Source organism: Coptis chinensis, chromosome 2 (assembly GCF_015680905.1).
Source record: "Coptis chinensis isolate HL-2020 chromosome 2, ASM1568090v1, whole genome shotgun sequence".
NCBI lineage: Eukaryota > Viridiplantae > Streptophyta > Magnoliopsida > Ranunculales > Ranunculaceae > Coptis > Coptis chinensis.
Window position 1 is genome coordinate 382,476 of NC_141457.1, and position 21,750 is coordinate 404,225.

General features: G+C 36.5%; 2 protein-coding genes, 1 long non-coding RNA gene and 1 pseudogene across 3 annotated transcripts; 2 read left to right on the top strand and 2 right to left on the bottom strand.

The window, feature by feature from the left end:
* Positions 1 to 2,784: 2,784 nt before the first annotated feature.
* LOC147514226 (trihelix transcription factor ASIL2 pseudogene) lies at positions 2,785 to 3,752 on the bottom strand (annotated as a pseudogene).
* Positions 3,753 to 4,254: 502 nt separating this feature from the next.
* On the bottom strand, positions 4,255 to 5,503 carry LOC147514227 (uncharacterized). Its single transcript, XR_015207251.1, has 2 exons — positions 5,206 to 5,503; positions 4,255 to 4,565 (listed from the first exon to the last, which is right to left on the bottom strand). It is a non-coding gene; the product is annotated as an uncharacterized LOC147514227 (long non-coding RNA).
* Positions 5,504 to 10,964: 5,461 nt separating this feature from the next.
* LOC147514228 (uncharacterized) lies at positions 10,965 to 11,603 on the top strand. Its single transcript, XM_086581324.1, has one exon. The coding sequence runs from the start codon at positions 10,965 to 10,967 to the stop codon at positions 11,601 to 11,603; it is 639 nt and encodes a 212-aa protein (XP_086437450.1).
* Positions 11,604 to 18,960: 7,357 nt separating this feature from the next.
* Positions 18,961 to 21,458, top strand: LOC147514229 (F-box protein At4g35930-like). The gene is made up of 4 exons (XM_086581738.1): positions 18,961 to 19,701; positions 20,512 to 20,586; positions 20,679 to 20,788; positions 20,884 to 21,458. The coding sequence occupies exons 1-4, from the start codon at positions 19,171 to 19,173 to the stop codon at positions 21,140 to 21,142; spliced, it is 975 nt and encodes a 324-aa protein (XP_086437864.1). The 5' UTR covers positions 18,961 to 19,170; the 3' UTR covers positions 21,143 to 21,458.
* The last annotated feature ends 292 nt before the right edge of the window (positions 21,459 to 21,750 follow it).

The window sequence follows — 21,750 nt, forward strand, 5'->3', positions numbered from 1 at the left end:
TGGGCCTGCCCGAGCCCATTTACAGCTTTGAACTACACAACCTACACTCTATAGGTGGTGGTAGCAATAATTTCACAAATTTGCCAAATTGTCATTTCTAGCATATCAACTGTCTGGCACCTACTACTTGCGCCACTTAGAATGCATTGAAAATTGAAGTGCCTCTATTTCCTGCACCAGTTGTCCAGTTGGAACTTGGGTCGGGTAAACCCAAGTCCGAATTTTGACAAGCTTTATATTACTTCATTTTAAGGTTTTTCTATGTGAATAAATGAGATTTCATAAGTACATTAATATTATACACCCCCATAAATATAGGACTATCACCTCTTTGACCAATTCAAAGGTATTAGCACCCCTCTATTAAACACACAAAATACACTAACGGCAAGTAACTGCCGCAGAATCGCACAATTCACGGCATTGGATTACCGCGAGATCTCATATCCCACAGAAAGTGGTTGTCGTGGGTCTTTTTTTTTTAATAGCCACTGTAAAAAAAGTTTGTTGCCGCAAGATTATTTTGTTTATTAAAATGGAGTATTTATTTGTGTTAATTATCAAAACTCTTCTTCATTAATTTGATCACAAAATTTTCTTATAGCATATGAAAATTTGCCGCGAGATAGCAAAATTATGGCTCGATCATATATTATTTTTTGTCATGGTTTTAGTGTTGTTCTTGGAGTGTATAAATAAACTTTAAAAAAGAAAATGAGATATCCATATGTCGTGTGTATTTAATACGCAAAATTTGAAGTGAAAAAAAAAAAACAAAAAACACAAAACACAAAACACAAAACACAAAACACAAAACAAAAAAAAAAAAAAAAAAAAAAAAATATATATATATATATATATATATATATATATAGGGGAGGGATAGAGCCACAGGTACTGCCACATTGTAGGCACAGCAAATCCCGGCCCTTTATCTATTCGAATCCAACGGATGTGACATAAAGTCTTTCTCCAGCAATCTCCAGTTTTAAGTGAGAAATAAGGGAGGGTATTTTTGGAATAAAAATTTGACTGAAACAAAAACGAAATCATTTTCTCCCAAAAATTTGGTCGATCTCTCTTCCAAACATTATCTTCTTCACTCAACCACTGACTCTCTCTCCAAAATCAGTATACACCACCCTCTCTCCACCATTCCAACTCCCTCTATCTCGCTCAAGAGTAAGCGCTGCAACTCTCTCTCCGAATTTCAATTTCACTTTCAATTTGGTGGACTGTGATTTCAATTTCAATTCCAGATTTGGGGATTTCCTTCCTCTCTTTCTTCGTTCGAATCAAGGTGAGAGATTCTTGGTTTGATTTTTTTTTCGTATATGATGGTATCAAGGATCAATTTGGAAATTGCAATCTGGATTTTGATATATAAAGCTCTTGTTTAGGTGTCAAGGATATGATGGTGTGAAACAGGATAGAAATCCAATCATTTTTTTCTAATATATATTGGTTTTGAAAAAACTAGAGTTTTGGAACTTGTCATTATATATGTATGGGGTGTATATGGTTGAATATTTGTTGATTTGGATGATGACACAAAGGTTATTTAAAGGAACATGAAGAGGGTTGGTACGTGGCTGATTAAAGTTTTGGTGCTTGAGTCTATGTATATACCCTTATTTTGTATGGGGGCTTGTGGCAGGAGAACTTGCTATGGGACTTATCCTTCTGTTAGGTGTTATGTTATCATGCTACCATGAATATAGTTCTTGTGCTTATGGTGCCCTATGATATAAATATGATTATGTTGGTTTTATCTAGGATTAATGAATTTATTTTGTATTTTGTTTAGCTTTCCTAAGTGGGTATTTAGGAGGAAATTTAAAGCAAACCTGAATGCATATTGTTCTTGTTGGTTTGTGGCCTATGATAAAAGTCATTTTTCCATGGCGAGGTCCTTCATTACATGTAGTAAGAAGTTTCTTATTGGGATGGCCTAGGTTCTAAATAAAGGTGTGGGTCTAGTGATCTTAAAGGTTAGTTATATGTTGATTTTGTGGATTATTTTTTCAGCATTTGCTTTTGTATTATATGGGTGTATGCTATTTTTTCAAATGTATGATTGTCACCCCTTATTCCAAAATTTTCATGATCCATTTAGTTAGATGCAAGTCCTGTGTGCATTTCTTTCTAATTTTGTTGTTGTTGTTGTTGTCAAACAAAACTTCGGGTATTCATTGTTTTTATATCTTGTACTTAGTTTACCTCAAATGGGTATGTTTGAGTCGAGGTTTGGTAGTGGTTTAGTTGGAACCTTGAGTTTGTATATATATATGTTTTTTGCTTCTTTACATATTTTTTGTGGGCTAATCATGTGTTTTCTCTAGTAATTTGTTAATGCGTATATGTGATACAATGGATCCATAAGCTCAAAATGGCAGAGCGCTCAAATAATTGAGAGGTTGATGGTTCGAATCCATCGGGATCCAATTCCATTTTGATGGTGCAGAGGTGTACTGCAGGTGGTGGTGTTGGTGGTGTAGGTGTGGTGTGTGCAGTGTGCTTGTGGTGTAGGTGTGTGCTGCTATGCGGGTTGCTGTGTGTGCTGCTGTGTGACTGTGTGGGCTGTTGGTGTGTGTTGCTGGCGTGTTGGTGGTGTGTGATGTTGTGTGACTGTGTGGGTTGTTGTTGTGTGACTGTGTGGGCTGCTGCTGTGTGCAAGTGGTGTGTATTGTGTGCATCATAGTTTCTGAAATTTTTTCATGCAATCTGTTCAGAGTTCTTTGTTCAACTGGTAGAGAGCGAAAAGGCTCCTGTGTTTGCAAAATAGAAGGGTAGAATTTGTAAAACATTTGTGCTTTCAAATACAGCTCTGACCGCCCAATCACACATTAGAAGGGTCTACAATAAGAGTGAAATCTAATATGCTATATCTAGTACAAGCTTCACTTGGAGTTTTCACCCATGAATAGAGAGAGCTAATCACTCTTATTTCTGTTGTTATTGCAATGGTGATGATTGTGGCTACTGCCAACTCTTTTCTCTTGCTTCAGCTGAGTAATCTCCAATTGAGTCTTCGTGAAGAACTGCATTCTCTGCAATTCGAGATTATTGGCAAATCCCATCCGCTGCTTCTCCATTTCTACCACTTGCTGCAGCCGTTGTCTCTGCCCGTTAAGTAAGCCTCTCCAAACTCGCTAATTGCCTGACTTAGTTCTCTCAGAGAATTGGCCCAAGAGTTGCCTTTGCCTGCATTGCGCTTACTGGTTCCAGAATCAGTCTTGGGTAGCTCTGAATTAACATTTTCTTCAAACCTCAGTCTTTTATTGCTAACAGTCTCAGGTGGTAAGCTATCTGTAGAATCTGGTGAAGGTGGCGCCTCAGATGATGAACTTGAGTCCAGTGATCCCGATATCTGAAATTGCTGTTTCTGTTGGTGTTGCCGTAGCCACGGCTGCTTTTCTTGCTGCTGATATTTGTTGTGGAACTTGGAACCAGCAGTTATCAATGTGGTAGGCAAACCAGCATTGATTTTGGCATTTGGACCAATAAGTCGATCAAGCCGATGGAAAAAGATCCACTTACTAGTACCTTGACCGGAAGCAATCTTGGCCTTCTCAATCTTGTACTTCTTCTTACAGGTATCAATCCTGTTTTTACATTGAACATCTGTTTTGGCAGGCTTACTATAGTCCTGACGACTACTCACAATATCAGCTACTTCTCTCCAATGCTTTTGCTTCAAATTCCCCCTGCTTAATTCCAAATACCTTTCCCCCATGCGTTGATTAGTATCGAGGTAGCCCCTTCGCTCCAACAATCCTCACGACCACCCCCACCACCAACAACAGCTGTTGCTCTCGGGTGTTGAATTGGTAAGGCTAAGGTTAACGTGTTTTGAGGAGACGGTATTGAAGCTACCGTTACAGGTTGAGGTAAGTGCTCTGACAAGTGTAGAATATAAGTGCTCACATTTTCATTAGAATAACAAGAGTGAAGATCACAAGATTACCAAACCAGTGCTCTGCCATGTTTTACTTAAAAGTGCTCTAACATGTGTTGTTAATTGTGTGTTGCTCCAATTATAGCAAACCAGTTTTGAGCTGCAAATATAATGGAAATCAGTTTTGAGTTGCAAAATATAAGTTCTGACAAGTTAAAACCAATACTCTAATAATCACAAACTGCCCCATAACACTGTAACAGTCACAAGATTGTGTTTGAGCTTCAAAATACAAGCTCTGATAGGTTAAAACCAATGCTCTAACAGTCACAAACCGCCCCATAACACTGTAACAATCACAAGCTCAAACACAAGATTTTATTGCCTTAACAAACAAGTAAACTAAAAATAATCCCATAACACTAACAGTCACAAAAGATCCAATAACACTCTAGAATAGACAAACACAAGTTACAACGTTCAACACTCTAATACAAAAAATACAAGCTTCAAACAATTTCAATCATCTTCGTCATCATTTGTGTCCTCGTCTCCGTTCTCCTCCTCGTCGAATACAACACAGTGTGGTCACCGAGCGACATTTCTTTGAATAATGAGTGGAATCACCACACCTGTTAAAGAAATTTCTTTCCACCTATGGCCAAACCTACAAACCAACATATAAATCAATATCAATTACTCTAAATCAACAAACCACACTCAAAATCAAAAACCAACAAACAAGAACAATATGCATTCAGGTTTGCTTTAAATTTCCTCCTAAATACCCACTTAGGAAAGCTAAACAAAATACAAAATAAATTCATTAATCCTAGATAAAACCAACATAATCATATTTATATCATAGGGCACCATAAGCACAAGAACTATATTCATGGTAGCATGATAACATAACACGAACAGAAGGATAAGTCCCATAGCAAGTTCTCCTGCCACAAGCCCCCATACAAAACAAGGGTATATACATAGACTCAAGCACCAAAACTTTAATCAGCCACGTACCAACCCTCTTCATGTTCCTTTAAATAACCTTTGTGTCATCATCCAAATCAACAAATATTCAACCATATACACCCCATACATATATAATGACAAGTTCCAAAACTCTAGTTTTTTCAAAACCAATATATATTAGAAAAAAATGATTGGATTTCTATCCTGTTTCACACCATCATATCCTTGACACCTAAACAAGAGCTTTATATATCAAAATCCAGATTGCAATTTCCAAATTGATCCTTGATACCATCATATACGAAAAAAAAATCAAACCAAGAATCTCTCACCTTGATTCGAACGAAGAAAGAGAGGAAGGAAATCCCCAAATCTGGAATTGAAATTGAAATCACAGTCCACCAAATTGAAAGTGAAATTGAAATTCGGAGAGAGAGTTGCAGCGCTTACTCTTGAGCGAGATAGAGGGAGTTGGAATGGTGGAGAGAGGGTGGTGTATACTGATTTTGGAGAGAGAGTCAGTGGTTGAGTGAAGAAGATAATGTTTGGAAGAGAGATCGACCAAATTTTTGGGAGAAAATGATTTCGTTTTTGTTTCAGTCAAATTTTTATTCCAAAAATACCCTCCCTTATTTCTCACTTAAAACTGGAGATTGCTGGAGAAAGACTTTATGTCACATCCGTTGGATTCGAATAGATAAAGGGCCGGGATTTGCTGTGCCTACAATGTGGCTACAGTACCTGTGGCTCTATCCTCCATATATATATATATATATATATATATATATATATATATATATACGCGGCAACTGCTTGCCATAGGATATTGGATCTCGCGGCAACCCAATTCCGTGGATTATGCGATCTCGCGGCAACTGCCTGCCGTAAAACTATGGACATGTGGGGTGTAAAATGACATATAAGAAATAGTCATTATTATTTTACTTTTTTTCAAAGGGGTGTTAGTCCCATTTACGGGAGTATCAATACCGCGCCCCTTAATATTATAGATCGGTGAAAATCTATTTAATAAAAATGATTGGTGTGGGGCCTCATTCGACGGTTACAAATGTTTCTCACAGGTTATGACATGACATATCCAAAGTCTTATATGATATGTGCAGATTAAAATGTTAATTTGAATGAGTATTAGATCATTGTTGATTTGGTCAACAATGATTGCTTTGTGGGTTGGGTTTTTATCATTCGGTTGGTTTGAGTTCTTTTGGATATAATTTGAAACAGTGTCGTGGGCACAAGCTATATACTAACAAATAATTAAATTCAGTTAGTTAATCTCCTTATTGTCTATTTAATATGTGTGGACACATGACAATAAACTAGTTGACCACATAAATTATTGAAAAACAAAAACAAATAAACACACACAACAAAAAACAACAACAACATCATATATAAGTTATATTGGAATGCTTTATACAAGTCTCTTCTTACACTGATGTACGTCGTACATAATCCTATCGCAATGAAGTGCGAGTGCATGAATATCAAAACTAGTGATGCAGTTTCGACTCCACTATTACTTCATACATCGATAAGACCAAGAAGACTTGCATAGTTAATATATAGGTCTTGTACCCAATATGGGTCGCTCTACCACTCAATAATCCCTAAGCCACGTACCCCAATTTTGTTACATACTTCACCCATGGTAAAACACTAGTAATGTCTAGCCAAACTTCACGTAATAGTACGTGTGACAAGCTCGATTGGAGATCACAATTTATACGAGTTTTATTTCGTGCTCAAGCTCCGCTCATCGAACTTGTTTTCAAATTATTCAAAACTTCGAGCTTGAATTAGACAACTTGTTTCAATGCTTGATTTGATTTGTGTTCGTGTGTTTTGTGTATAAATTGTTTCTATGCATCAAGGGAAGCTTTCGTCTTCAATTGCATAATTTGTGGTAGAGACGTAGAGCTTGCAAGCCTTGTATCTGCATAATTTGTGGTAGAGACGTAGAGCTTGCAGGCCTTGTATCTAGTCTAGAATTCTAGACCTATGACAAATCTAGAGATTCTCTTTCGTTAATTAACAAGGAACTGTCATATAAGATTTGATAAGGGCATCGTTTGAGTGGTGGAGTAGGAGTTCCAAACTGTATATCTGAACCAAGGAGGCGGAGCTTTGCAGTGGTGGAGGCAAAATCGTTTGTTTGAGAGATTTCATGGTGGGGTCCCAGGCAAAAAGGGATGTTAGTCACAAAACGAGGGCAGAATGGGGTGTACAAGGCATAAATTTCCGACGAGAGAGGCAAATGTTTAGGTAAGTACTTATGTTAGTGTAGTTTGGGAGTACATCAGAATTTGAGGTTCCAAGATGATAAATGGTCGGTGTTAGGACTGCGAAGGAAGAACAGATGGGGCCTTTTCTTAGAGGTTATCTTCTTTAGTAAGACAAATAGAAGCACTACCAAATCGATCTGATTTTGGGCAGGAAGGGATAAGGAAGGATGGGCTGAAATGGGGGTTTGTATTTTGGATATTTTTCCTACGGGAAAGAATCCAAATCACTCGCAGGCAAGGGCTAATGTTACAAGTAATCCCTCTATTCAAACTCCGTAGCGAAATACAGTAATTTATAATAAGGATAAGGGTAATATCCTATTGAAAAAAGGTAAGGATGGAGAAGACGTCCTCCAAGTGGTGACGCCGAACATCATCTGACATTATTCATGGTGGGAGGTCATAGTGGTTGGGAAACCCATCAAGAAGATAACTAATTGGCATGCATTCAAAATAAAGATAGAGGAGAAAGTAGGAGCAATAGATATGAATATTACAGATTCTGGGGAAGCACTCTGGTCAACTCAGAACAAAAAAAATGCACAAAGCTTGGTAAGTTTGAAAGAGATGAGTATCAATGAGATAACAGTGAAACTGTCACGATGGACACCAGAGTTTGGGGTAGTAAAAAATATATGTTTGAAGCCAAATCAATGGGAAGTAAAGTTCTTGGGGATCCTTCTGCATCTTAAAGAGAGAGATATTGTTGAAGCTCTAACTTATAGATGTGGTACAAAGTTCCGTGTTGATGAATCTTTTTTGTTAATCTCTTCAAAGTATGTAAAGGTCATTTTTGATAATATTAACCTAAAAACTCTTCCTATAATTATATATCTTGAAGAGATAGGGTATTCTTATCAGATTCGGGTATCTCCGGAAACACCACCGGAAATTATGGAGCTTATTACTTCAGAAAATCCTGGTGTAGATGAAGATGAGGTGGAAAGAAGGTCCCACATGGACTCTAATGAGACAAATGCAGTTGATGTGGGCCACCAATAAGGAGTCAATCAAACAGAATCTTTGGTACAAATGGAGGGACAACTGGGGATTGAAGTTCAAAATTCAAATTATCATCGTTCAATTCCAAATGGGAGGTCAGTTTGTCACTTTTTGGCAAACATTTTTGGGGAAGGCCCAAACCCATCCTATGCTGAAGTAGTGAGACAAAATCGGTTTGAAATGCTTGCATCGCCATAAGAGAACCAATAAAGCCCACTTCCAGGTCCAATATAGCAGCCTAGGGTCACACAAAACCCAATAGCTTATCAGGATGGCCCGATGACAGAAACAAGACTAGTTCACTTAAGTAATACTCCTCGATCGAACAGAAGCAGAACAACAAATTTATTCAGAAATTATTTGGTTCTCTCCAAAAGATATCTTGGTAACGCTGATGCTACCTATAAGAGGATGAGTTTGTCTAAGAAAGAATGGGAAAGGAGAGCAATTTCTGATATGGAACTTGCGCCGATTGTCGAAGTTGAGGAGCTTTCTAGACCCCTTCCAAATGAGAAAGATCAAGCTCATTATCGCAGTCCTGATAGGGTTATATACTAAAAGCATTACTTTTGTATTAACTCAAATTATTTATATTTTTAATGAGAATCATATGGGCAAATGTTATGCATATTATATATGTTATTAGTTATATGCATGTGTCTAATACTTTATGGTGTAGATGATATAGTGTGAACACACAGAATATCATATCATTAGTACCTTATAAAGTATAAGTAATCGTTCGCAACCTATATGGATTTGGACAAACCATTAGTACGGTTGTAGTATAATCTGGTATTAGTATATATTGACTATAGAATTACACTAGTACACTTTGTGTGTATTGAACATGACCAAGTGAGGTTGTTTCTCATTATACTGACTATATAAGAGAACAAACGCCTCTGTTATTATGGATGTTTGTCCTCCTAATCCGGATATAATAACGGGCACTTACGTGCATTGTACATAACTTTAAATCATCAATCAGTGAGATTCATTGGTAAATCAACAAACTCGATGGATTGGGTAATGACATTGTATGTAAGGTGTGTTGTTGATTATAGAAGGAATATGTGTCCCGCAAGAAGTCGGGTTGATGATGTCCCCTTGAGGAGCTCAAAAAGATTGTCATGTAAACCCTGCAGGTGGATTTATTCCGACATGACAATGAAGTTGAGTGGTACTACTCAAGGACATAAGAAGTTGATTAATGTAGTTGTCAGTAACTTGACTTAATCAACGGACATTCGATATCTTAAACACGGGGAAATCAACGAGCATATAATATAGAGCCCATAAACGCTGACACGTAATTTAGGATTAGGGCGGTAGTGCAACAATGACCTTTAGTGGAATAAGTCATTTGTTGACGGACTTGGATCGTGTGTTCAGGGAGAACATAGAAAGCCCAAGCCCGTTAGGAGGCCCAACCCTAATTTATCCTCATGGTCCCTGTTGTAGCCTATAAATATAATACTCTTTCTCTCTGGCCGAAATTCACTATTTATTGTTCTAAAAAAAAAGGCAAGAAAAGTAGATCTAAAGTCGTTTCTGATCTTGAGGGAAAGAGGAGGATTGGTAGATCGTTGTTCACACAACGTCCAATATATTCTAAAGGAATACAACAGAAGATCAAGGGGTTGATTTCGGATTTGATAAAGCTTGGATTCTCAGAGTTATCTAAATTGATTCTCAAAGGTATGTTTTCCAATCACAAATCGTTGACACCCATTAATTCCGTTGCACGTGGTGTTCGCAGTTTGTAGAAATATTTGCATTCTGAATAACGGTTCCTACAAGTCCAACAATTGAGAAAGCTACCTCAAACTTGAATCCGCAAGAGATTGAACATGAGCCTTGGAACATTGGCGAATCCTCTTCAGTTCCATCGACCCCAGTTATACAGTTTAGAACTAGTGACGGGCACTATTCTATTTATGTCTTAAACCCACCGAATGCTTAAGAGGACCAAAGAATTTTAATGGAGAATTTTGTAGATGCTAAATTGTTAGAAGGTTTGTTTGGTTGTGACAGTGATGTTGAGGTTGAACGTTGGGTCAACACAGTAATTTTGCCTGCAGCTGATCGCTTGGGTATGTCTTAAAAAATGGGTAAAGAAAAAGTGCATAAAATTTTGTATGCTCTGGGCAGAGATAAATTTGATCAAGCTACAGATGAACTGAATGAAGATGAGATTGAGATAAGGAATTACTCTCATACCAATGATGTTCTTAGGGGCTACACCGTTCCAAATGACGATTAAAATTGTTTCTTGGAATGCACGGGGTTTATGTAATTTAGCAACTCAGGGTAGTGTGAAACAACTTGTGAGGTTTTCAAAAGGTGATGTGATAATTATTCAAGAATCTAAACTTGCTGATCGGAAAGTGATCGAGGACAGTGGTATATGGCCAGATGACTGGAAATGGGATTATATACCTTCGGTTGGACCCTCTCGAACTTCTGGAGGTATCATTATGGCTGTGAATTCTAATAAAATTGTGGTTGAAGACAAACTTAAAGGGGGATACTCTCTCTATTTTAGTTGCTCAATTAGAGATGATGATTATAAGTGCCTTATTACTGGTGTCTACGGTCCAAGTGTTAAGAGTTACCAATAACATTTTTTGGAAGAACTAGAAGATATTAGAGTTTGGTCTGACTTCCCATAGTGTATTGGAGGCGACTTCAACGTAGTTTGATTTGAATGCGAAAATAGGGGGAGAACTGGATTCACAAAGGGTATGCAGGAGTTTGTTGACTTCAAAAATCGTTATTAGATGGTGGAGTATCATTTGGAAGGTGTTATTTATACTTGGTCAGACAATCGTATTAACCCAGCTATGTCGAAGCTTGATCGATTCATAACTTCGGTAAAGTGGGACACTCACTTTAGTGATGCAAAATTAGAAGCATTACCGAAGTTTACTTTTGACCACAGAGCAATGATGTTGAACTGTACTCTGGTAGCTAGAAAACCGAGGTTGTTTCAGTTTGAAATCATGTGGTTGGAGGATCCTTATTTCACCCAAAAAATGAGGGAGTGGTGGAGTTCTTTTGTGGTCCATGGAAAACCTAACTATGTGTGGTGGAGTAAACTTAAAGAGCTTAAAACTAGGCTCAAAGTATTGAACAAACAAGTCTTTGGGATAGTAGACCGGAAGATTGAGATTAAGATTATAGCTATAGAAGACTTTGATAAGAAAGAGGAGAACGACGATTTGTCATGTGATGAGATGATCGAAAGGGCTAATCTGGGAAGGGATCTCCATAAGTTACTAAAAATTGAAGAAATTAGTTGGCGGCAAAAGTCCAGATCTCAATTAGCTATTGATGGAGAACACAATACTAAATTCTTCCATAAAACGGGCAGTATGCGAAGCATAGGTAATAGTTTGTCATGTATATATGTTGATTGATGACACTGTTTGTAGAGATAACAAACATATTAGAGAACACTTTGAGAAGACTTCTACTCCAACCTTTTCAAATACGCACACATGGTACGACTTTAGCTAGATGGGCTATATTTTGATATGCTTGATCAAACCCATAGTCAGTGGCTGGAAAGAGATTTTTCGGAAGGGGATATCTTAGAAGCTCTTAAGGATATGGTTGACGATAAAGCTCCGGGTCTAGATGACTTCCCTATACTTGTCTATAGAAGGTTATGGGGCATATTTAAATAATATATAATGGAAACATTGAGAGAATTTCAAGACTCAGGATTCATAGATTGGCGTAACAACACCACTTACATTTATTTGATTCTGAAGAAGCAAGGTCTTCTTGGGTTGAGTGATTATAGACCCATTAGTCTGATTGGAGGTATCTACAAGATTCTATCTAAAGTTATATTTATAAGACTAAAAGACGTTCTCTCCAAAATCATTTATAGTCATCAAGGTGCTTTTGTGGGTGGTTGACCGATAGTGTTATAATAATAGCAAACGAGTGTATTGACTACATATTGCGACAAGATACACGGGGGGGTCCTTTGCAAAGTTGATATTACAAAGGCATATGATCATGTGAATTGGTATTTCTTGAATTACACTCTTGTAAGGATGGGGTTTGGTGCGAAACGGAGGAAATGGATTCGTATTTGTGTCTCGACGGTTCATTTGTCAATTTTGGTGGATGGAGCACCGGATACCAACATTAAAGCACAGAGAGGGCATCGGCAAGGAGATCCAATTTCACCACTTCTCTTTATTTTGGTGATGGAAGCTCTGGCTCGATTGACTAAAAAAGCTATGGAGCTGAACATGTTGAAAGGTTTATCTATTGGGCTTCAAAATTTAAATATTGGAATTCTCCAATTTGCAGATGATACTCTCTTCTTGACGGAAGCCACTCCAAACGCTATGCTCATGATCAAATATTTGCTCCTTATGTTTGAAGCAGTCTCGGGGTTAAAGATTAATCTGTCTATGTCTTCCATCACTGGAGTGGGTGAAGTGACTAATATCAACATATTAACCAACATCATGGGCTGTAATATTGATACACTTTCTTGCAAGTACTTTGGACTTCCTCTCAGTGCCAAATACAAAAGTGTCAAGGTATGGGATCCGATTGTGAACGCTTTCAATAGTAAACTATGTGGGTGGAAGCGTAAGCTCCTATCTAAAGGAGCGAGGTTAACCCTTGTTCAAAGTGTTTTGTCTAATCTACCGATCTATTATCTCTCTCTGTTAACCATCCCAGCTAGTGTGGCGAACCGGCCTGAAAAAACTATATATGCGACATTTTTTATGGGGCTCATGTGAAGAAAAGAGGAAATTCCATCTCCTAACATGGGAGAAGGTTTGCACTCCTACTAAGGAGGGTGGGTTGGGCATTAGAAATCTAAAGTTTATGAATCAAGCTCTCCTAACTAAGTGGATATGGAGGTTTGGTACTGAACATGGAGCTATTTGGAGAAAGATTATCACTGCCTAGTATGGCCTTCAAAGCATGGGGGGAAGACCACTTGACGTGACAACCACTTATGGTTGTAGTCTTTGGAGAGGCATTTTAGCATCTAAATCATTGTTCTTCAGTGGTGTTAGCTACTGTGTTGGTCAGGAAAATAATACCAGGTTTTAGCATGATGTTTGGTGTGGCGAGGAATCTTTTCCCTTGCGATTTCAGAATATTTTCCAGATTTGCAGTTTTGAAGGAGGGCACAGTCATGGACCATATGTATATGGACGCGAATGGTGTTAAGTGGAACCTGTAAGTGTGTAGACGAAATATCCGAGAGAGTAAAGCAATTTCTCTCAATGCACTCACTAATGCTATTTCTACTGCTCATATTGGGGATGGGATGACTATTGGGAGTGGAATTAAGTGGACTAAGGAAAAAACTTTTACAGTCAAATCCTTCTATCGTCAACTACTCAAAGCTAGTAGAAATGGTGCTGAGATTACTTCTCCGTTTCCATATGAGATCGTTCGGAAGGTTAAGATCCCATATAAAACATAGTTTTTCTTCTGGTGCACTCTACGAGGAAGAATTCTGATGGTGGATAACTTAATCACTCGAGGCATGTCGATTCTGAATAGATGTGCTATGTGTAAGAATGGGGAGGAAACAATCTTACATCTCTTCCTCCAATGCTCTATCACAACTCAAGTATGGAGTCACTTATCTCCAGTCACGATCTCCTCTTTTCATTCGATTTGCCACCTCCTCAAGAAATGGCCTCCACCTGTACACAATGGATTCACTACCCTTATGTGGAAACTCTTGCCTTATGTAGTTATTTGGGGAGTATGGAATGCAAGGAACAATTTGGTTTTCAGAGATGGCAACCTGTGTATTGGAAACATTATCCAAGCTATCAAGGGGATTATATGGTTTTGGATGGGAGTTCGTAAGGACAAGAAGCAATTTACGTTCGCCGATTGTATGTTTAATTGGGACACCCTTATTGCGAGTATATGAGGCCTTGTCTCCTTTGGGGTAATTGTTTTGATTTTTTGTGGCGATGGAGCCCATGTTCATATTGTTGAGGTTTTCACTTAACAATCCCTTGTATCTTATTTGGTTGAGACGTGTCCCTTTAACAATTGACTTAGGTCTTTTGATAATGAAAATATTTTACCAGATAAAAAAAAAAAACAATTCGACAAAACTATTACAGCCATTATCTCAAGTGTATAGTTTATGTAAAACACAAGCTAGTAGCTTGCGAGCCACTCGACTTGATAAGTCCTAGTTAAAATATAATTATAAACACAATTAGTTTTCAATGGCCCAAATTATCAAATTTTTTGCAACATGCACATTTTCAATGGGAAAATCATTTTAAAATGAAATTAAAAGACTTAAAACAAATTAGCTAGGTTTTGTAATGAAAATCACATCACAGCTATTGGCGAAGGCGAGTGTTTTATTCACAGTTCGTGATCCCAAACGGAATCTCAAAATTTCGTCGAATATTTTAATTTTTGAAAAATTCAAAATCACCTGTTAAGTATCGAAAAATTGCAAATTTCAAAAATATACTAGAAATGTACTCGAATACCAATAGGAACTATGGTTTTTGGAGTTGTTGGAATTCCAAACATTTCGAAATCTTGAACTACAGTTTGAAGCACCACTTATTTTACCAAGGGCTGCCTACATCCAAAACAAAACCAAACGGATTCTGAGACCAAATGGGCACCACTTGAAATTTGAATAGACACCACTTAAGATATTTTTTTTTAATAAAAAGAATTGTTTATTTTGTATTAGTTTAGTTTTATCTTGCCTTCAATTGAATCACTGCGCATTTTCAATGTTGACAAAATTCAAAATTTTAATCATTTTCCATAAAATTGAACGAATGAGTATATTCAAATGCGTGATTGAATAATTTCATTAAATTTTGGACTTGATTTCAATTGTAATAATGTGGAGAAAATATTATGAATTTGATTCGTAAATTATTATGAGACTACTTAATTGTTTTCATGTTGGGGTTCCTCCAAACTTTGATAAAATTTATAATTTAGTAATTTAAAAAAAAAAAATCAATGAGTATTTTCAATTAATCATAAAATTTATAAATATTTATTGTTTGATTTTGAATATTAAAAAATTTCGTAAAAGAAAATTTGTGTTTTGATTATTAATAAACTAGTAAAGGGTACGTGCTACGCACGTGATAGGAAGCAAGTATCGTCATCACTAAAGAGTTAAAGAGTAACGACTGCAATAAGAACCCCCTTTCCTTGTAAGAGGTCATATAGGGTCTGAAAAATTGGTCTATAAAGTAGAATCACTAATCTTCTTACACGCTTGCACTAATGCAAACGATGCAATTTGATGTGTAAGAAGCAGGTTCACAATGCAGATGAGTGGTTACATATTACCTCATATACCAATTGGGCATTTTTTTTATCTAAAACCGGGAAGTACTCTTACTTCACATAGAAGTTAAGTTTAATTTGTGATTACATAAACAATACGTCAGTTAGGTCAATACATACCGCTCACATCTTGCAAAGCATATTTGTCCGATGGTATCAATTAGTGAAAAATGGAGCAAATTGGACATTGAAATTAATGTGATAGTCTTGTATTTCATTTGGAAACAAAAAGCACGAAATAAAAAACTGCATATATAACTTTCAACAATGCTATATAGGAAGGCGTCAAACTTATTATGATTTATCATTTCTTGAAAATAGGATATAAGAACAAAAAGGAAAGACATACAATAGACCAACTTCTCTTGAGTGTGAAAACTTTACATAGGTTGTCCATGTCCATGAAAACAGAAAATATTTCTGTTTGGTGACATTTCAAATCTTTAGATCCAACACGTTCCCTCCTAGTGGTTTCTCGTGCAAGAATATACTTTTTAATTTAGATCATTGCAGATATAACATCTTCATTCTTATCTACTATTCATCTTGGCATTTGGTCCGAGGTATAAAATCTTTCTTGGTGCACATTGGATTAGGTTCTTCTTAGTGCATTCATTGGCCTGGTCTACTTCATTGAGAATCGTTCACACAATAACATGCTCATTGTCGCCACTTCTTCTTGTCAAAATTTAGAAGCATCTTCTCATCAAGTTAGTTTATGTTATTGATTGTAGTAATGTCTGTTCAACCATAATATCAGCCCGGCATAGAATGTCATCAACAAAAGAAAACGATATAAGGTGCATTAAGAGTCAAGTCCTTCAAGAATGACACAACAACAAAACCACAAAATTGGGAACTTTGATGAAAAAAAAAAAAAATAAGGGTACTCAAAAATAATGAAACCAATAAGAATGATACCACTCATTACTCCTTCCACGTTGTGCACATACACACTATTGTACAAAATTCATGGTACTATTCTCAAAATGTAAAACAAACATAATCTATTATTCATAGGGGTAAATGTCCGGCAACTTTTTTGAAGTTAAAAATCTTAGCAAAGAAGTGGACATAGAAGTTGTGAGGGAAGCCTAGGATAGAAGTGATAAAATAATTTTAAACCTAAGAAAATTAAATGTGAGGTGCAATAGTTTTATTAACTGATGTGTTTAAAAGTAAAAAACAGAGCGGAAACAAATAAACATAATAAGAATGAAAAATGTATCTCATTAAGAGTGGTTTGAAAGAAATTATCCTTTTGTTAATCAAACTAATATTTTAAAACGAAAAAGTCAACATGTAATAATACAAAACATAATCATGAAATAGCAAAATGGAGACAAGTAATAGATTAAAATTATTGAAATTAAAACCATTTTACAAATACCGAAAGATACAAATATGAAGTTGGAAATAGAAGTAGACAACCACCAACAGTTTTGGTTAAGTAGCGAATGAAATACAAAAATTAATATACCCGTTAATGTGAAAAAAAAAAATGGGTTGTAATGAAAAAACCATAACTTTGACATTGATCGAATGTAAATTATTTGCATAACCAAAAATTGTGTAAATAATAATAATCAATCAATCAATCAATCAATTTTTTAAAAGGACAAAAGAAACATTCACTTATACAGGATCCTAGTCCAAGAAATAGTGGAAAACCGAGTAAGTCAAGTAACACCCATAATATGATATGTAATTGTGATAGAGCTCTGTAGTGATACTCTTAGAAGAACTATCAATTGAAATTCTGATAGGCCAAAACAGTGAATTTCACACAACTGTCTTCATAAACCACAACCGAAAAAAAGAAACATACACTGAATATCCAAAATCCAATAATCATTGAAAAGTGAAAAGGTAGTAATAAGCATTCAATATCCAAGATGTGATGTTACTGAAGCATTCAAAGCCCCGAAAAATTAATTTGGGGAAGAAGCCCATAAACGTAAGAGACGTGCATTTCATCAGACTATTAGTAATCAAATGAAAGACGCAAACACATTCTTAAGATGACTACAAATGTTGCTCAAGCATATAACGAAGAGGGCAAAACGTATCACATCCAGAAGCCATAATTTTTAAAATCAAATGGAAACCATAATGAAGATTACTATGAGTGAAAAGGCAGAGTCCATACCTTTAAGTTTGAAGCAGAAATTTGGGGAAGGGTTGATAATATTGGAATGATCCCTGAAATAAATGTTCAAGAATGAAAGATTACATAAATGATAATATTGGAAAAATAAACAAAATAGTACCTTTGCGTTTAAGAAGAAATTTGAACCATATAGCCATTGAAAACCGGCGAGTTTGTTTGTTTTGGTAGAGAGGAGATAGAAAAATAGAACTTCGTCTCTATTTGGAAGTGAGATCGAGTTAATTTTTCAGCCAGATCGTGTTTGAGAAGAAAGAAGTTATGGGAGGATATCTGAACCGTCGAGAGGCGTTGTATTTGAGAAAGAAATGGAAAATACGCACTGTTTGGAAAAGATTAATCTTATATAACTGATTAAATGACCATTATGTCTTATATAACTGAATAACTGATTAAATGACCATTATGTCCTTAGGTTTTAAGGCTATTGGGAATTTCGTGGGTGAAATTTTAGGGTACCCTTTTGATTTAAAAGATTGGTTTAAAACGGAGAATACGGGGACTAATAAAGGGGGCAAGTTTTCCCATTATATATAAGATTATTTTAAAAGATTAATTTTTTCAAGTCATATTGCTGGGACCCGTTTGTTTTGTGGTTTGCGTGTGGGTTCTTGGTAAAATGAGTAGTGTTTATATGAAAACCCTTTTTTTTATTTATTAGGGGGTAATTGCATTAGAATCTTAGATACGAATCTGCGACTAGTCGGAAATGGAATGGACCTGGCAACTTTAAAGTTTGACCTAATAATAGCAACACAGAGAAAATGATGTAGTAGTAGTAATGAGACGCTCACTAAGGTAGAGTGATGTAAGTTAATAAGTCAATGGATCATTGTAGGCTTGTGGGGGGGGGGGGGGCATTTGCATTATTTCAGGTGGTGCACGTGTGTATAATAATGTTTATCCATGTCATGGTCATGATAATGGTAATGTAGATGTAAGGTATTTTGAAGCATCTTTAATTGTTAGAGTTTTCACGAAAGTGCACACTTTTGTTTAGTCTGGGGCATATGAGCATATCCAATCTATTATTGGATTCCCTCTGAAATAAACCTAAACTTTTCAAATTAGAAAAAGATATGAAAAACGGAACACGTAAATAAATGACGTAAGGATATCGAAAAGAAAGGAGAGGTTTTTGTCCGTGTACAATGGAATCGAACGGATGAACACAAATACGACACGCGTAAGCCTCCAGCCAATGATAGTAAAGTAAAAAAAAATCTAGGGCCGGTCGAGTCTCACTTTTTGGAAACTAATTCTATAATAATGAAAAATCTGGCGGGCAAATGTGTGAAATTAATTCAAATTTTCAGCAATTCTAGACTCCCGCCCTCACTCCCACACAAAACCTCTTATTATTATTTTTATTATTGTTATTAGGGTTTTTCTTCTTCTTCTTCCTCCTCAGCCGGCCGGGGGTTCATGTTCAAATTTATTAAATTAAGAGGAGCAGTAGTAATTATTAAGATTTAATGGCGAAGGTTTCTCCAAAGGAGAAAACAACAACTACAGCAGAAGCAGCTATTAGAAGGAAGAATCATCATCATCGAAGTGGGAAGCAGCAGAAGAAGAGGTTTTTGAATAGCACTACTTGTCGGAGTAGGAAAGAGTATGTGAGGCCCGGAGCTCTTCGTTACAGTGTCAGCAGCAACAGCAGCAGTAGGATTGCAAAGTCTTCTTCTTGTACTGATCTTGCCAAGAAGAGAGTTCTTGTCTTGGATTCCTCCTCCCCTACTACTACTACTACTACTACTAATAAGAAGAATCAGGAGGACACTATTACCCCAAAACCTGATTCCGATTGCGATTCTGTTATTTCTGAGGCCCACTCTCCTCTGATGCTGCTCTCACCACAAAGGACTGTCCCTGCTCTGTTTGGAGGACCGCTGCTGTTTTCTTCTTCTAAATCTGGAACGCCCATGACACCCCGAACACCTTGCTTGGCTGCTGACCGAGGCTCTGATTCTGACTCTAGGCTTGAATCGCTTCCCATGGACTTACTGGTATAAACATATTGCCTCTTTATTTCCTATTTTAGATATATATGTTTTCAAAGATTGGATTTTTTTCCAATAGATATATACTTTTTGTGGATTGTTGCTTTAGGCCTCTTTCAATTCGAGTTTTTTACTAAACATTTGGTTTATGTGTGTAATTAAAAAAAATAAATCTATCTAATGAAAAATATAATGGAAAGGAACCAAATTTATCCAATCGTAAAATGGAAATTGGAATATTTTAGGACATGTGAATTGTGTAAAGAATATTCCTTTTCTAATTGTTGGGAATTTTTGTTATGATCCCTTGCTACTACTGAAGAATCAAACTAGATTACATATCTGCAGCAGATTCCCAAATCACCAAATCAACTTATATCTTAATTTTGTTATTAATTTGCTTGCTTGCCTCTGTTCTGTCTGAAACTATATCTAATTTTGAACTTAGACCGTTTCTGGTCGCCAATTTGTTGTTGCATTAATCTTCACTCCTTGCTTCAACTAATTTTCCCACCACTACACTTTAGGCATCTCAGATTTTGTTCAACCATGGTATATTGAGTTACTATTCAGGGATAGTATTTTCTTCTGATCTATTATCTATGCTAGGCTGCTAGCATTGCTGTTTGTGTTTCTTCACTGTGTTAATAAAATCAGTTTCCTATGAGTGGGTGGATGGACAGAGAGGATAACAATTTATGCTTATTTTCATGCAAGCCTCTTATATGTTTTGGCATGCTTCAGCTACCATTGTTCGTCTATGTAGACATACTTCATCGTTTATGTTTATTTGTCATTTTCTTTTTGTATTTCCAGGTTAAAATCCTCTGTCACTTGCACCACGATCAACTACGGCCTACCTTTCATGTTTCCCAGAAAATTAGAAAGGCTGTGAGTGTCTCTCTCCCCTCTATGTATGATTTGATTTAAATTATTGGCCGCAACAATTAGGTTTTGATATTTGCAGCACTGTTTTTTTCCAGGTTATTATTGCAAGACAGTTCCATTTCAATTATACAACTCCAGATCGTTCCCGACAAGAGATGTTGCGAACAATGACACCCCTTCCGACAGAGCACTGGCCTTTTGCAAGGTTGGTAGTGCAACGCAATCTTCCTGTATTTAAAAAAATATATATATTTGCGAATATTATATGGTTAATTGTGTTTCTTTATTGGTTCATTGTAGCAAGGAAGAGCAAAAAGGTTTCTTGTTTTCCAGCCCTCACACTCCAAAAGCACCTAAACATGGTCCTCGACCTCCTCGTTTCAAAGGGGATGCTGAAATACGCCAAATTACTACTGTGCTCTTTCAGGAATCAGTATTGACATCCAAGTGCATACCTCCCGGCTTACCGAAATCAGTATGCAAATCTTTTGCCTCAAATAGGGCCTTATTTTGTGAAGATGAATTATGCCAGGCTGTTGCTCAGAATAAGCTTCGCTAATTCCTCTGCAGTTTTTCTTAGCTCTTATTCCCCTTGTGTGAAAATTTGTATATAGCTCTACTTTTTCTCCGCACTCCAGAAGGGTAAGTAGAAGAGATTATTCAGTTTTGTACTCTGTCATGAAGGTAGTAGTTGTTTTAGAAATTTAGATCTGCAGTGAGGGTTGAGTGTTGGTCATCTACATATAAGAGTATCTTGGCTGTAGGACTTGTTATCTCAAGTTCATTTTTGTACAGTTTATCTTTATTGTTTGAAGTTGCAAGGTTTGCTTAGCTTCTTGTATAGTTGTATTGATGTTTCCCAAAGTTTGTCATCCTTCCCTCCTCTTGCCTATGCTTTTCTCAGGTTCACAGTTCTTTATGCCAGTTTGGTACTTTGGTTTACCTGTAAATTGATGTTTTGGATGTACTTGTATTTATTTTTCCGATGTACTTGTATAGTTGTATTTGAAGCCTTCTATTTTCTGTAGTGTTGAGCTCGTCATAACTCAGAATAAGCTGTGCTATTTCCCATTTTGGCTTAATGTTTGTGCAACAAAATAAGGGTGCCTAAACAGAAAGGTTTTGAGCAAAAAATCAAAACTATTCAACCGTCCTTTTAGTTTTATG

Bases quoted from the DNA above. Each gene is read 5' to 3' on its own strand.
- LOC147514228 (XM_086581324.1), top strand. From the start codon at position 10,965: ATGGTGGAGTATCATTTGGAAGGTGTTATTTATACTTGGTCAGACAAT.
- LOC147514229 (XM_086581738.1), top strand. From the start codon at position 19,171: ATGGCGAAGGTTTCTCCAAAGGAGAAAACAACAACTACAGCAGAAGCA. The intron at 20,587-20,678 runs GTGAGTGTCTCT...GTTTTTTTCCAG, and splicing joins CCCAGAAAATTAGAAAGGCT to GTTATTATTGCAAGACAGTT. The intron at 20,789-20,883 runs GTTGGTAGTGCA...GGTTCATTGTAG, and splicing joins GAGCACTGGCCTTTTGCAAG to CAAGGAAGAGCAAAAAGGTT.